Genomic DNA, 18,200 nt, shown 5'->3' with positions numbered 1-18,200 from the left:
GATTACATTCAATATTCCAACACCAATCACACTACCATTACACCTTCCCAATACCATTATTTATAATTTTCCCAACCACTACTCAAGCTTGCCCCAATAGCAGTCCCTAAATGATTTATTTTGTATTGATTGTTATGATTAATTCATTAAAAATGTTCAAAAAAGATTTCCTTAAAAGTATGTGTGTGAAGATGGTCGTATCTCACCCTGGAACCATTAAGATCTTTATATAAGATTACTAACATGTTGTTACAGGTTAAGCCTTGTGTGTTAATACTTTCTTAATTGAGACTGGTTGCCTTCTACTTTATATCCCATCCAATGTGGTGTGCTACTCCAGGTTTATCAGTGGTGTGAAGTTTGAGATATGCAAAGATTCAAAAATTTTGATGGGGTGATATAGGTGGTGTTAAATTTTTAACTGGGTGATGACTACGGGGTCTCTGCAGCTTTTTGTTTTGTCTAGTGAAGATTAAAAATAAAGACTAAAGAGTTTAAATTTGAGAACACCCAATTACATATAGATGGTAAAAGTTGAATAAATGTAGTTTCAATTATTTGATAGAGATCACAAATAGTAACACCCATGTTGAGAACAGGGGCAGAGATAAAAGGTTTAACAGGGAAGACAGCTGACGAATTAAAATTTCAGAAACATTTTTACCAATAAAATCCAAAATATTAAAAAGTTTTAGTTGTCCACAAAATTCATTTTTCTTCACTGCTATGTGCTATGGAAGAGTTTCTATACATACAGCAATTTCAGTACATCAAGCTCAGAGAGCAGTACCTGCTTTTGATCCAAAGGAAAGAGACGAGTTTTTCAGAAGGGTTTTTTTTGAGTATCTGGGTGTATCCACAGGATAATCTGTGAATGTTTCATAAAACAGAAAATGAAGACAAGTCTACTTATTTTATTAAGTTGAAAATGGTGAACTATTTTTTAAGAAGTTGTTCTTATATAGGAAAAATTCTGGAATAGCAAGACACCTGTATCGGTAAAGTTATGATAGGTTTAATTCACTGAGGCTGTAGTGGTGACAATACACTTGGAAATGAATCAGTACATTTTTCTTTGTATTCAAAGTATTATTCTGAAATAACATATGGTTTCACTCATATGTGATATATAAAGGATAAAACACAAATAAACATGACAAAAATTAACTTTAACATTTTAAGAACAAATTAGAGGGAATTGCAAAGGAAAGAACAGAGAAGCTGACTGGGTAAATCAGGTAAAAAGGGCCAACTGTATAATGAAAGTTGGGATGAGACTTTAACAATGAAAGTTGCACTGTAGCACTGTCCTCCCGTTGTTCATCGATTTGCTCAAGCGGACACTAGTAACGTCTCACAACAAATTGTGAGACTTGCTGTTACTGTGTTTGACATATCGAATACATCACGGGTAGCTTGTCAGGCTCTCGAAGAGGGGTGGAGGAATCGAACCTGGGCCGGCTGCATGCAAGGCAAATGCCCTACCCACTGTGCTATTGCTCCAATATATTCCTATACTGACTTATATACTGATGCACACCTAAAACCATATGCTATAAAGCAATGTGACTTCACAGTAATATGTCACTTCCTCACCAGCATTGGAAATATAATTGTGGTTTATTTTAGCATAAAAATGTAATATAATACATAAAATATGTATTATATTCATAATAGTTTGTTTTATAACATATACTCAGAGCAATGATTTAAGAAAAACTTATTAAATTCAAAGACAGTATCATGAAACTTTATCTTATAAATGTAATTTAATTTTTCATATTTTATACAAGGTTTTAAAGATTTTCTGAAAACTAAAAAAGCAATGTCTTACAAACCAGGTATTAAATTTATACCTCATAGCCTTCCTATATTATTGAATTAAAAATACAATTTTCCTTACTTTGGAAAATAAAAGCTGGGGCATAAAATCTCTAGGCAGTAACTCATAATGTTATGGGTACAGTTATTAAAAGCAACGTTTCTGTTAAGTATAGGAGTAAAAATGATACCAAGTTTGCTTCTAATTCAGATACAATAAAGAGTTTAATTTTGTCTTTTTCACTCACTTTCCAGGTTTTCTTCAATAATTTCTTCAATTATCACATCAGGACTAGAGCCCATCTGAGGTAGAGCAGCAATAATTTTAGGAGCTGTGGCTGAAACTACTTCTTTATGTGGCTGAAATATTTTGACTTCTAAATGTGCATCATTAGTTTCCCTTTGCAAAGGAGATAGTGTGGTTTCCTTAGTTAGGATAGAGAGGTCAACCTTTTTTTTCTGTAGTGATGAGTATGTATCATGAGAAGAAAATTCCTTTTTACTATTACATTTGTTTTGAACATTTTGTTCAATTTTCTTTTCTTGAGGATCACATCTGTTTAAAAATATAAAAGCATATGGCTACTTTAAATCATTTAATAATAAGATTTTAAACTCCTAATTTCAAGTCATTTCCTTTCCATGTGAAATTTAATACTAAGACACAATTAAAGGGGAAAAGCTGCGTAGGTGCTGGCAGTATTTTTAAGATAGCTTTACTGACATAATTTACATACCATGAAACCAATTTTCACTAAATTTAAAGAATTGTGCAATCATCACCACAATAAAATTTTGAAATATTTATACTGTCCCAACAGAAAATTTTTGTTGTTCCAACTCCAAGCAAACCTAAGGTTTTAGTAGACCAACTAAGAGGTATAGATAGTGAAAAGCTGAAAATTTGATGGTTATGTCAAAACAATCTTATACTAAAGTGTATTGTATACAGGTCTTTAAAAGAAGTTCTTTTGACTGGCTGAATTAATATAATTTCCTCATTAACTCAATGACTTAAAAATAAAGTGCAGGAAACAGTAATAGAAACAATTCGCAGAAAATAACTTGAAAATCCCGAGAGTATCTCGCCCGCACGGCAGAGCCTGGCAAGCTCCCTGTGACGTATTGGATATGCCAAACACAGTAACAACAAAGTCTCCAATGGAGACATTACTGGGCCCGCTCGAGCAAATCGAAAACCCCACTCAGCTAAAATATATCAGTTGCCTGAATCTTATGGCCATAATGATTCAATCGCCATTAAACCAAGCTGATATTCATTTAATACCACATTCTACCTTTTCCACAAATTGACAGAGACTTTACTATTATATATGCAAATATAAAAATTTGTATCAAAAATGTGTTTTGCACTTTAAAATAACATTATATCCAAACAGCTTGTTTGTTAGTTAACTGACAGATTTGTTTTCACTGATAATTTTAGAAGCCATTTTATAAATACTAACCAAAAACAATAAACTGGATTCAGTAATGACACATTATATGTCTCTTCTAACAGAGGGAATGCATTGGTTTTGGTTTGTTTTATTTTGGGGTCACACTGGTGATGCTCAGGCTCCTGGCTATGCACTCGAATTACTTCTAGCAGTGCTTCGAGATACATTTGGGATGCTGGGGATCGAACCTGGGTTGGCTATTTGCAAGGCAAGAACCCTTCCCACTACACTTGGAAATTTTGATTACTTCCATATCCTAGCTATTGTACTAAGAGCTACAGCAAACATAGTAGCATATACACCTTTCTGAATTAATGCTTTTGTGCTTTAATACCTAGAAGTAGGTATCCTAGTAGTAGGATAAGTGTGTCAAATAGGATCAGTAATATTTTTATTGTTTTACTTTTTGGGGCTACACCCAGCAATGCTCAGAGGTTACTCCTGGCTCTGCAGTCAGGAATAAATCCTGGTAGTGCTCAGGGGATCATATGGGATTCTGGGGATCAAACCCAGGTAGGTTACATGCAAGGCAAGTGCCCTACCTGCAGCATTATCTCTCTGGCCTCAAAAGGGAGCACTAGTCTTACTTTGAGAAAATTTCAAATTATTTTCATAGGGGATGGACCAGATGATATTCCCATTATCAATAAATGAAGGGTCCTTTTTCATGACACCTGCCAAAATTTATATACATATATATATACACACAGTGAGAATGGTGAAAATACACATAATATATAAATGTTATATATAATATATATGGTGTGATACCTCATTGTAGTTTTGTTTCCCTAATGAGCATTTTAAATATTCTTATTGCCATTCTTCATGAGAGTGTCTATTTATCTCCTTTCCCCATTTTTTGATAGGGTTTTTTTTTCTTGCTAGCAATACTCATTTTCAACTGCATAAATTCAAAGTTTAACTATAACCTATAATCAGAACTGGAAGGTTATGAGACACTTTCCCCCAAAACTGGGAGAAAATTGCAAAAATTACTCTGATTAAACTTAAAATCGAGGTAAGACCAACATAGATTTCTTGAGATAATAGCTTCTGATAATAAAAATAGCTTGCAGCAATATCTAAAAGAATATATTGGTTAAGAAAGGATGCTAAGGGGCCAGAACAATAGTACAACAGGTAGGGTGTTTGCCTTGCATGCAGCTGACCTGGATTCAATCCCTGGCATCCCATATTCCATACAACCAGGAGTAATTCCTGATCGTAGAGCCAGGAGTAACTCCTGAGCATCACCAGGTGCAATCCCAAAAGAAAAAAAATAAAAAATGAAAGAATGAAGGGATGTAGGTTATCTATGGAAATATAGATTGTTACAGAAGCAAATATGGGGCGGGGTCCCCTGTTGGGGAAGATGCTTGAGTTACCCTAACAAAAAATCCCAATGATGGGATATGTCCCTTGGTGAAACAGTTTAGGTATCAAAATGCAAACAGTTTGCAAAAGTGCACTCAGGAAAGAATAAAGTAGCAGGAAAGAATAGAGGACAAATATCTGCCAGCTGAAAATGTGTGACAGGCAAGCATAGAGAAGAACTATTTACAGTATTTTAGATATAGGGGCAGCATGGATAAAGATAGAATAAGAAATTGCTAAAACTGTTCTCTATACTTCAAGGGTACCTTCTGATAGCTATGTAAAATACCCCAGCCTCTTGTCTTCATGTACCTGTTGAATGTTGATCTGCTTACAAATTGTTCTTAACAATGTCAACAATGGCTCACCTGTTGGAGCCATTGTCAACAATGGCTCACCCATTGGAGCCCACTGGGGATGGGAAGCTATATTGTACTGAATAAACTGCTGGCCTGTGAGCTCAAGTAAAAAAAGTTTCTGAATGGAGATCAAAGATGCCAATCTGATTGGAATTAGACAAACTTTTCTTATAAGATCTTTCCTGTGAAAAAAATATGGAAGACTATCTGGGTACTTTTCTTATAAGAACTTATAACTTTTCTTACAAGAACTTTCCTGTGAAAAAAATATGGTAGACTATCTGGGTATAATTCTGTTATGCTTTATTACAAACAAGATTGCAAACAAATCAACTTCAGAGATTCAAAACAAATTATGAAAGAACTGAAGGGGTTACTTTAAGGCAAGAAAACCCCTCACAAACAGGCCAAACTTCTACAGAAAAATGACACAAAAACCTATGTCAAAATCTCTCTCAATGTTAATGGGCTAAATGTACCAATTAAGAGACACCAAGCAATAAGAAAATTGAACCCAGCACTCTGCTACCTGTAAGAAACACATTTGAACAATCAGAGCAACACACACTCAAAGTCAAAGGATAGAAAACAATTCTTCAAGCAAATAACCCCCTTAAAAAGACCAGGCCTCAGAAAATCAAGGACCCTGGAATCAGCTTAATTAGGCAAAAGACCTATACAAAGAAAATTACAAAACAGTACTTCAAGAAATAAAAGAGGACACAAGGAAATGGAAACACATGCCCTGCTTACAGACTGAGAGGATTAATATTAAAATGACAATATGTCAAAGCATTGTACAGATTCAATGCAGTCCCTATAATCCAATGCCTCTTCAACAAGTGATTCTGGGGAAAATGATCAGTCTTATGCAAAAACTGAACTCAGATATCTTTCTAATGCCATGCACAAAACCCAAATCAAAACTGATTAAAGACCTTGATATCAGACCTTAATCCATAAGGCACATAGAGGAAAATATAGGTATACTTCTCCATGACATTCAAACTAGAGGGAATTTTGAAGATGAAACACCACTGATGAAGCAAATAGAAGCAAAGGTAAACAAATGAGACTACATTAAACTTAAAAGCATTTGTACTTCAAAGGAAACAATGACCAAAACACAAAGAAAGCCAATGAAATGGTAAAAATTATTTACCCAACACTCATTTCATAAGGGGTTAATAATATCCAAGATATATAAGTGACTGGTAACTTTTTTAAAAAAATTTTTTTAATCACCGTGAGATAGTTACAAGCTTTCATGTTTGGTACTGGTAACTTTACAAGAAAAAAACCCCCACCCAACCCCATAAAAAATGAGAAGAACAGAAACTTCCTCAAAGAAGAAATACAAATGGCTAAAACGCACATAAAAAAGTGCTCTGTAGAATGACTGCACTCATTTGTGGAATGTAAAATACAATAATATGAGGCAAACACCCAAGAACAGTAGAGACAGGGCCAGGAAGATTGCTCCATGGTTGGAAGGCTGCCTCACGAGCTGGGGGAGAAGGCAGCGGGGATAGTGAAGGGATCACCAAGTCAATGACGGTGGCCTCTCAGTATCTGTATTGAAAATCATAATGCCCAAAAGTAGAGAAAGAGGCTCCCCTGTGGACTGGTGTGTGCTGTGCTACAGCGCCACAACTTTGCTTGCCCTGATGACAGGTTGGTGAAAGATCCCGCCACTATCCCCAACTACATAGCTGCAGGGAGTGTGGCCTCTGTAAAAGTGGGCATGGCCTCGTTTGGAGCCAGCGGCCACTCATGCAACTCCAGTTATTTTCCCCTTCTCCAGCAATCTGGAGTCGATGTCAATCTTGACCACCTAATTCTGTAAGGAGCATCCTAGGTACCTTATACACAACAGAAAATAATCCACTAGTCTACTCCAATTTCACCAAAATACTGGTGATCATAAGAATCTACAGGCCCAATATAAATGATCACATCCTCTGAAAACCTCACTAGAGAACTCTCCTAAGTTTCATGGAACACCTAAGAGGAAAGACATACTCTAGGAGGGGAACAACGGTGACTACCATAAACTGAACTCATCCAGAATACTTTCTTAAAACAACAGAGAATAGTAGTAGGAAACACCTCCAGACAGCCACAACAGCATGAAAACAGCACAAATCCTCACCATGAGGAGAGGATGATGAAAAGAGTCCAGAAGGGTCAATAGGTGTTACCCACAAATATGAGCTCTCTGATAAAGAAATTAGAGAGGAAACACTGAAGAAGGTCAATGAACTCAAAAAATGATGAACAGTTATCCAGTAAATTAAAGGAAGATATGAAAAAAACAGTGGAACAGATAGTCAAAAAATAAAGAAATGAGAGCAGAAATAAAAAAGCTACAAAAAGAAGTGTCACAAATAAAGGATTCAGTAGATGAAATTAAAAACTTAATGGGTGCCCTCAACAGCAGAATGGCTACAGCTGAAGACAGAATCAGCGAGCTTGAAGATGAGCTACAGGAAGCCTACAGGCAACAACAAACAATGGGAAGATATCTCAAAATAGGTCTAGGGCAAATCAGAGTCCTAGGGGATGATTTCAAGAGGAACAACATCAGAATCATTGAAGTACCAGAAGGACAGAAGCAACCCCAATGAAAATGCCACATTTAAATCATTGCTGAAAAGTTCCCAGAACTGGAGAATGCAGGCATCCAGATTCAAGGAGCTGGAAGTGTGCCAGCTAAAAGGGACCCTAAAAAAAAAAACTCCAAGACATATCATAGTTAGAATGATAGGTGTCATGGATAGAGACACAATACTGCAAGCAGCACGGTCAAAAAAGGAAATCATATACAAAGGAGCACCCCTTAGATTTACAGCAGATTTATCAGAGGAAACTCTCCAAGCTCGAAGGCAATGGAGGGATATAGTGAAAACACTCACTGAAATGAACGCTTCACCAAGAATACTTTACCCGGCTAAACCCTCACTCAAACTAGAAGGAACAATACCCCACTTTGTGGATAAACAACAGCTCAGGAACTTCATAGACTCAAAACCAAACCTAAAAGAAGGACTAAAGGGGCTACTGTAAGACAAGAAAAACCCCTACAAGCACAAGAAACCCTTAAAGAAAGATAACACAAAACCCAATAACAATAATCTCTCTCAATGTCAATGGTCTAAATTCACCAATTAAGAGACACAGAGTGGCAAAATGGATTCAGAGACTGAACCCAACATTCTGCTGCCTACAAGAAATACATCTGAACAGTCAGAACAAACACAGACTCAAAGTCAAAGGATGGAAAGCAATCCTGCAAGCAAACAACCCCCTCAAAAAAGTTGGGGTGGCCTTACTAGTACCTGACAAATTAGACTTCAGGTTGAAAAAGATTAGAAGGAAAACTGACGGTCATTTTTTTTTATTAATCAAGGGATATGTACCGCAGGAAGAAATAACACTCCTAAACATATATGCACCCAATGAGGGACGAGCTAAGTACCTACAACAACTGCTAACAAACCTTAAGAAGGACATTGTGAGCAACACAGTAGTAGTTGGAGATTTCAACACCGCCTTATCACCTCTGGATAGATCAAGAAGATTAAACTCAGCAAGGAAGTACTGGCTTTGAAGGATGAAATAGGAGAGAGGGCTAATAGATCTATACAGGACTTTACATACCCCCCAAAAATATATGTTCTTTTCCAGTGCACATGGGACATTTCACAGAATAGACCATGAGCTGGGCCACAAAACATAACTCAACAGAATCAGGAAGACAGAAACTGTATCAACGATCTTTTCAGACCATGATGCACTGAAGATAGAAGTTAATCATGTACAGACGCAAAAAACCAAATCCAACACCTGGAAATTTAACAACTTAATGCTGAGCAACGAGTGGGTCAGGAAGGAAATCAAGGATAAAATCAAAAGCTACCTGGAAACAAATGAGAATGAAGACACCGACCTATCAGAACCTGTGGAACGCAGCTAAAGCCATGTTAAAGGGAAAATTTATAGTGCTGCAAACATTTCTCAGGAAGGAAGGGCCTATATAAATAACTTGACCTCACAGCTCAAGACCCTAGAAAAGGACCAACAAAAGGAGCCAAAACCAGGCAGAAGAAATTATAAAATTTAGAGAAGAAATCAACTACACGGAAACCCAAAAAACAATCTGAAAGATCAATGAAACCAAGAGCTGGTTCTTCGAGAAAATAAATAAGATAGATAATCCCCTAACAAGACTCACAAAGAAAGAGAGAGAACCTTAATAAACTGAATCAGAAATGAGAAAGGGGATATCACAACAGAAACCAAAGAAATTCAAAAGATCATCAGAGCCTACTTTGAAAGTCAGTATGCCACGAACAAGAGAACCTAGAAGAAATGGATAAATTCCTGGATTCCTATAATCTCCCAAGGCTGAATCAAGAAGATCTGGAATATCTGAATAGTTCTATTATTATAAAGGAAACTGAAACTGTAACCAAAAGTCTTCCCAAAAAACAAAAGCCTAGGTCCAAATGGATTCACTAGCAAAGTTTTCCAAACATTTAAAGAGGACCTCTTGCCAGTTCTTCTCAAGCTTTTCCAGGAAATTGAAGAAACAGAAACTTTCCCAAACAGTTCTGATGAGACGCATATCTCCCTAATACCAAAAGCAAACAAAGACACCACAAAAAAAGGAAACTGAAGGCCGATATCCCTGATGAATACGGATGCAAAGATTCTCAGCAAAATATTAGCAAATCGAATTCAACAACTCATCAAAAAGAACATACACCACGACCAAATGGGATTCATCCCGGGAATGCAAAGATGGTTTAACATTTGGAAATCAATCAACATAATTCATCATATAAACAAAAGATAAAAACCATATGATCATATCAATAGATGCAGAGAAAGCATTTGACAAGCTCCAACACCCATTTATGATGAAAACCCTCGCCAAAAAGGGGATAGAAGGGACTTACCTCAATATAGTCAAAGCCATCTACCACAAGCCTATTGCAAGCATCATCCTCAATGGGGAAAAACTAAGAGATCAGGGACGAGACAAGGCTGCCCACTCTCTCCACTCCTGTTCAATATAGTATTGGAACTACTTGCAATAGCAGTTAGGCAAGAAAAAGATATTAAGGGCACTCAGGAAGGAAAGGACCAAATCAAGCTTTCACTATTTGCAAATGATATGATACTATACTTGGAGAACCCTAAAACCTCTACCAAGAAACTCCTAAAACAACAGAGACTTGTATAGTAAAGTTTCAGGCTATAAAATCAATACCCAGAAGTCCATGGCTTTTCTATACACAAATAATGAGAAGAAAGTGACATGAAAAAAGCAATCCCATTCACAATCATGCTGCAGTTAACCAAATACCTCAGAACCAGCTTAACTAAGGAGGTAAAGGACCTGTACAAAGAAAATTACAAAAGACTACTTAAGGAAATAAAAGAGGACAGGAGGAAATGGAAAGATATCCCCTGATTGTGGATTGGAAGGATTTACATTGTCAAAATGGCAATACTCCACAAAGCATTGTGAAAATTCAATGCGATCCCTATAAAGATACCCATGACATTCTTCAAAGAAATGGAGCAAACACTCCTGAAATTCATATAGAACAATAAACCCCCACAAATAGCTAAAGCAATTCTTGGGAAAAAGATAATGGGAGGAATCGTGCTCCCCAATCTCAAACTCTACTACAAAGCGGTAATACTTAAAACAGCATGATACTGGAACAAAGGCAGAACTGCAGAGCAATGGAACAAGGTTGGATATTCTGACACACACTCCTAAATATAAAATCATCTAGTCTTTGATAAGGGAACAAGAACTGTGAAGTGGAGCCTCTTTAACAAATGGTGCTGAGAAAACTGGACAGCTACATGCAAAAAAAATGGGCTCAGACCTCTACCTAACACCATGTACAAAAGTCAGATCAAAATAGATTAAAGACTTCAACATCAGACCAGAATTCATAAGGTGCAAAATTGGCAAAACCTTCCACGACATTGAAGCTAACAGTACCTTTAAAGATCACACACCACTAGCCAAGCAAATGAAAACAGAGATAAACAAATGGGACTATCTTAAACTAAGAAGCTTCTGCACCTCAAAAGAAACAGTGACCAAAATACGACGATAGTCTACAGAATGGGAAATGATATTCACCCAATACCCATCCGATAAGGGGTTGATATCAAGAATATACAAGGCACTGGTTGAACTCCACAAGAAGAAAACATCCAACCCCATTAAAAAATGGGGTGATGAAATGAACAGAAACCTTCTCAAAGAAGAAATACGAATGGCTAAAAGGCACATTGGAAAATGCTCTATAAGCACTAATCATCAGGGAGATGCAGATCAAAACAACAATGAGATATCATCTCAAACCACAGAGACTGGGACACATCTTAAAGAATAAAAACAACTGGTGTTGGAGTGGATGCGGAGAGAAAGGGACTCTCCTTCACTGCTGGTGGGAATGCTGACTGGTTCAGCCCTTTTGGAAAACAGTGTAGATGATCCTCAAAAAATTAGAAATTGAACACCCATTTGACCCAGCAATACCACTTCTGGGAATATATCCCGCTTAGGCAAAAAAGTACAGTAGAAATAACATCTGTACTCATGTTTATTGTGGCACTATTTACACTAACCAGAATCTGGAAGAAAATCGGAGTGCCCAAGAGCAGATAATTGGCTAAAGAGACTTTGGTATATCTACACAATGGAATACTATGCAGCTGTTAGAAAAGATGAAGTCAAGAAATTCGCACACAAGTGGTTCTACATGGAAAGTATCATGCTGAGTGAAATGAGTCAGAAAGTGAGGGACAGACATAGAACGACTGTGCTCATCTGGGGAACATAAAGTAACAGAATGGGAGATGAACACCCAAGAATAGTTGATATAAGTACCAGCTGGTTTGCTCCACAGCTTGGAAGCTGGTAGCACATGCTGGGGGAAAAATCAGCTCAGATAGAGAAGGAACACCAAGTAAAGGGTGTTTAGAGGACCTGCTTGGGATGGGAGATATGTGCTTAAAGTAGACTATAGACCGAACATGATGGCCACTCAATACCTCTACTGCAAACCACAACACCCTAAAGGAAAGAGAGAGCAAAAGGGAATGTCCTGCCACAGAGGCAGGGGGTGGGTGGTGGGGTGAGGGCTACTGGGATCATTGGTGGTGGAGAATGGGCATTGGTGGAGGGATGGTTACCCTATCATTGTATATCTGAAACCCAAGCATGAAAGTTTGTACATCTACAACTGTACCTCATGGTGTTTCACTAATAAAAATTTAATAAAAAAATAGAGAAAAAATAAGAGGGAAATCTTCTTGCCATAGAGGCATGAAGTGGGGTTAGGAAGGGGTAGCAGGAGGGATAGTGGGGACATTGGTGGTTGAATATGTACACTGGTGGAGGGATGGGTGTTCCATGTTCCATCACTGTATGACTGAAATTTAATCATGAAAGCTTTGTAACTGTATCTCATGGTGGTTAAAAAATTAGATTAAAAAAAAGAAAAGAAAAAGTGCTCTGCATCACTAGTTATCAGGGAGATGTAAATCAAAAAACAATGAAATATATCATGCCACAGAGACAGGCACAAAGAAAAACCAGTTGTGGCATGGATGTGGAGATAAAGAAATTCTCATTCACTGCTGGTTGGAATACTGTCTGATCCAGCCTTTCTGGAAATCATTATGGATATTCCTAAAAGATCTAGAAACTGAGCTTCCATTATATCCAGCAATACCACCCCAGGGAATACACCCTAGTGGCCCAAAAACACAATGCAGAAAACCTGTCTGCACTCCTGTGTTCACTGCAGCACTATTCACAATAGCCAGAATATGGAAATAGCCCTAGTGCCCAAGAACAGACGAGTATATAAAGAAATTATGGTACATTTACACAATGGAATACTACATAGCTATTAGGAAAAATTAAGTTATGAAATTTGCTTATACAAGAATAGTCATGGAGGCCATGCTGGTTGAAATAGGTTAGAGGGAGAGGGACAAACAGAATGACTGCACTCATTTTCAGGATATAAAAAAAAATAGCATGTTAATAAAACTCAAGGACAGCAGAAACAAGGGCCAGGAGGACTAGTCCACGGTAGGAATCATGCCACAAAGGCAGCGGGGGAGTGCAGTTATGACAGAGAAGGGACTACTATGACAATGACAGAAATGATCACTCTGGACAAGAACTGAGTGTTCAAAGGAGGTAAAGTGATATGCATGATACTTTCAGTAACATTATTACAAACAAAACTGCCTAAAAAGAAAATGAGAGACAGAGAGAAGTATCTGACACAGAGGCAGGGTTGTGGGGGTAGGGCAGGGTGGTGGGTTGAAAAACTGGGGACATTAGTGGTGGGAAATGTTACACTAGTGAAGGAATGGGGGTTTGAATGAAACTCAATCATATTTGTAACTGTATATCTCATGGTGATTAAATTAAAAAAATAAGATGTGAGAAAGGAGGGGAGAAGAGGATAAATTTGTGTTTAAGAGAGAATATGTCCTTCTCCAGAGTGAAAATAAGCAGAGACATAGAAACAAGCAAGTGAGATACATGTTCAAGAAAGAACATGGGCTTAAAGAGCAAACCAGAAATTTTAACTTTGAATAAAAGTGATGCCAGAGGGTTTTGGCTGATTTATGTGAAGCAGGGAGAGAAAGGGCAACCGCCTAGAGAAGGGAGTCTGCCCTTTTCTCTCTATCCACCTCTGTCACACAGGAATCTGAAACTATTTTGATCTTTAAATAATTTTTTAGTTTTTGGATTATATACACTAAACATTATTTTTCTTGTCTCTTAGATAGTTTTTCTGTCCTTTAGGTCCTGCTAAATGTGGCATGTTGTCATTCTTATACTTACTTTGTTGAGTCTTCAAATTCAATCTTTCCCATATTGTTGAGCACATATATCATCTCACTGCAATTCATATTCAACCTAAAATAAAACACTAGCATATAAGTAAACATATTTTCTAGTACAAGTACATATTATACTCTAAGTAAAAATTAGTTGCTAAAACTGAAAGTTTCAAAAGAATACTTAATATTCTAGGTTATCATAAATTACAATTTACTTAAATTTGGTCACTGTCTTGAGAAACATTTGTGGCCTAAATATTCACTTTATAGTTGCTGTACATTTTCATTTATCTGGGCTCTTGTATATTTTTTATACATGTTATGGTCTCCTAAATTATCTTACGTACCTGGGAGAGCTTCTTTGCTTGAGAGAGCAAACTTGTGACAATTCACTCTCAAATGTTAACTTCAAAGTTCGAATAATCTAAATCAAAAGAGAAATGTCACTAATACTTGAATTTTTGTCATAAACATTGCTGAAATAAAGATTTTAGAAGAAAACTATGCCATTTGAGCATTTCACTAGTGTTCAAGGTTTGATTTTTAGACACTAACATGATATGATATTAATAAATGACTTTTATATAGAGTAATTAACAAGTTTTAGCATGTAGCAATAAGAGAATTAGCTAATGAAGGATATGGTTATATAAGCGAAAATTGTGATACTTATGTTCTAAATTGCTATTCTCACATGCTCTCATTTTTTGGTTCCATATTCCTAATGACACTAAGTATGATAAAGGTAAAGGTAAAGGCCCTCCCGTTGATCGTCGATTTGCTCGAGCGGGCCCAGTAACGTCTCCATTGGAGACTTTGTTGTTACTGTGTCTGGCATATCGAATACTCTCCGTAGCTTGCCGGGCTCTCCAAGAGGGGGCGGAGAAATCGAACTCGGGTTGGCCATGTTGGCCGCTTGTAAGGCGAACGCCCTACCCGCTGTGCTATCGCTAAGTATGATAAATACCAAATATTACCTTTTTCATTTTGTAATACTTCATGAATAATGCACCCTTAAATGGTTGTTATTTTTAGAATTATAGTTTGAGGGAGGATTGACCAACAAAGATGGCTGGAATTTTTTTTATTTTTCACTTCAAGTTAGAGATTTGAGAAATTCTGGGGTCAGATAAACCAAAGTCTGGAGGAGTTTAAAAACAATAGCATATCTGTATTTCAAAGGTAAAAAAAACTAGTAAGGAAGATCTAGAGTTAGCCCTATAATGCCAATTTCATAGGAAAAACATTTTTCTTTCCCTTCCACAACTCTATCTGCAAAGCATATGATTAGATGACAGGACAGGGCTGAAGTTTATCTTCTGAGTGACACATTTAATGGGAAGCTCGAGGGGAGAAGAAAAAATCTGAATGGGTTTTTGAATTAAGTATTTAAGTCAAGCTGAAAGATACACAGAAATATGAAAACAGTCCCATTTGTTTTGCTATTCTTATTTCTCTCTTTGTTGTTTCTGTTTTTGCTGTGCCAGGAATAGGACCCACTTACTTACTCTTATATGTTACAAAGAACTTACTATACCATTTCTCTAAGTGGAAAACTATAAAATGCTAATTAAATTTATTAATGTTTGTCTTAGAATTAAACTAAGAATTCTAAATTGATGTCATTAGGATAACTTGAAAAACATTTTTTGAGAAGTCATAAATGTTATATCCAAAACCAAGTAAAATACATTGCTTCACATTGTTTACATGTTTACTTTTGTATATATAATTGTAAATTACCTGATTTAGGTCACAGTATGTCCTTAGAGAAGGTGCTAACTTCAACTCTTTTGCTATCTTCATAGCTGCATCCAAGTCATTTTTTTTCTCTTCAATATAGCTTCTGGCCATCATTATAGTTGATAAGTAATCACCTGTGTTTCTTACTAATTCTTCGCACAGGCTCTTTTTCCTTCATTTAAAAACCCAGTTACTTTGTAGTATTTCATAAACATTTATGTGAAAGTGAATATATATTATCAAAAGACTAATTTTGTTAAATTACCTTAACATGGCTACAGGAGGTAGTCAATTGACTACAAAATAGGCTGAAAGCTATTTAAGTATAACTCTAGAAAAATAATAATTTACAGAAGGATATAGTTATGATGCAGATATAGTTATCATTGAATTAGAGAGGCTAAATAGTCCAGCTAGACGATTTGATCTAAAAGAAAGAGGAATCCTGGCTATCTTGCAGTCACTTACTTCATTACAAAGATATATCTGTATACATTTTTCAAGGTCTACCTGCTATTTTTATTTATTTTTTGGATTCTGGGTCACCCCACAGTTCTTAGGACTTACTCCTGGCTCTATGCTCAGGGATCACTCCTGGTAGGGCTCAGTGGTGCAGGGGATAAAACCTGGGTTGTCTGCCGGCAAGGCAGGTGCCCAACCTACATTGTATGGCATTAGCCTCCTACCAGCTATTTAAAAACTTTCAACAAAAGTGTCATGCTAAGTGAAGTGTCAAAAAGTAAGAGATAAGTACCAAATGATCTCAATCACAGGCAGAATATAAAGAAACAGAGATTAGATAATCCCCAATGCAAAACAAGCCCGGACACATGATCAACAGAACTGGATATGAGGAAGCTGGGGAGGGGGTTGAAGGAATAGGCCTTGGGATAATGGTGGAGAGATTCTGAAACACTTGGTGGGGGGACTGGTTTAGCAGCAGTGCAACTATGAAACAATTTCAATTGTACTGAAAACTGTGATATCTCAAAAAAATTGCTTAAAAGTTTATATCAGAAGATACATATTACATTAAAATGAAATTTTAAAAGAGATTTTACTCAGCCAGAATTTATGCATAATTACTTTTCAGAGTATTCTTTCAGGAATGATTATATGTTTATAACTATACGGTTATGTATTACTCAAATATTTTTCTGTGCCTATGGTGAAATTTTCTTATAAAGGCACTGAAACATTTTTGTATTTTTTTAAAAACTGACTTAAAAATTGCTTGGTGGTGCCTAGTCCTGGCTCTCCGCTAAGGATCACTTTTGGTGGTAACTGGAAAGCATATGCAGTGCCAGGGATCAAATCAGGGTCAGCTGTATGCAAGACAAGTGCCTTACAGTCTGATGATATAAAGAATACACAATATAAGGACTCTCTCTGGTACCTCAAATTGCATTATCTTAACTCACACTTTGAAATGACTTTTTATTACTTTTAAAAAATAATATAGTCTGATAAAATGGAGAGTATGCTACACTGAAGAATACAAAACTATAATACAGGCATTGGAGGTTAAGAATATTCCAAAATTATTTTAGCCATTGTGTGTGTATATATATGTGTGTATATATATGTATATATATACAAATTATATATATACAAATTCAAAATTATTTTGGTAACTGTGTATACATATTTTATGTATACATATATAGAATATATATACAAATCTAAAATTATTTTATTGTATGTGTATATGTATATGTATATATATACACACATATATATATGATCTCTGAAAGTCACTTATTTTTTGGAGAGGGGCACACATGGCGATGTTCAGGGATTACTTCTGGATATGCACTAAAGAATCACTCCTGGCTGGTTCACAGGACCATATGAGATGCCAGAGATTAAACCCAGGTGGGCTGCATGTAAAAAAAGTACCTTCCCTGCTTTACTACCATTCCATTCCATTTCTGAAAGTCATTTCTTTAGCTTTTCTGATGAGGTCTAATAGGGTTACTAAAACTCATGCCCAGAGTGAGATGCGTAAAACTGACACTAGGAACGCTAAGCCCTGTTCTGCAATGGAAATATTAAAACACACACAGACATATACACAACCTTAATAAATGGAGTCTTATAGGGACTCTGAAAGATATACAAAAATATAAGATAATCAAATGCTTCCCTCCTTCCAAAAAAAGGTCACATTTGGGCCAGAGATGGGTTGGAATATATAATTTGTATGTAGAAGGCCCATATTTGATCCCCAGTACTGCACAGATCTCTGAACACCAGGAGGGACCTCTGAGCACTGAGACCGCAGTCATCCTTAAGCATAACTGGTATTTGATTTTCTGAGGCACAATTCTAAATGGGACTTTAAAATTTCATTGTTTGCATATAGAAAAGTCAAGGACTTTTGTGTATTATACTTGTAGCCTGCCACTCTACTACATAAATCTATTGTTTCTCGGAGTTTTTTGTAGGGTCTTTAAGGTTTTCTAAACATAGAAGCATGTTATCTGCAAATAGAACTTGACTTATTCCTTTCCTATCAGAATGCCCTTAATATTTTTTC

At 36.4% G+C, this 18,200-nt stretch overlaps 1 protein-coding gene across 1 annotated transcript in view; it reads right to left on the bottom strand.

The window, feature by feature from the left end:
* The window catches only part of RNF17 (ring finger protein 17), a 195,667-nt gene that overhangs the window by 118,939 nt on the left and 58,528 nt on the right, over positions 1–18,200 (bottom strand). The window contains 4 exon segments of the mRNA XM_056133014.1: positions 2,070–2,377; positions 13,920–13,994; positions 14,266–14,342; positions 15,662–15,833. Coding sequence (XP_055988989.1) covers positions 2,070–2,377; positions 13,920–13,994; positions 14,266–14,342; positions 15,662–15,833 — 632 coding nt within the window.

Source organism: Sorex fumeus, unplaced genomic scaffold (genome assembly GCF_029834395.1).
Source record: "Sorex fumeus unplaced genomic scaffold, SorFum_2.1 ptg000095l, whole genome shotgun sequence".
Classification (NCBI taxonomy): domain Eukaryota; kingdom Metazoa; phylum Chordata; class Mammalia; order Eulipotyphla; family Soricidae; genus Sorex; species Sorex fumeus.
Note: the sequence above shows the minus strand (reverse complement) of the source record. Positions and strands in the feature narration are given on the sequence as shown.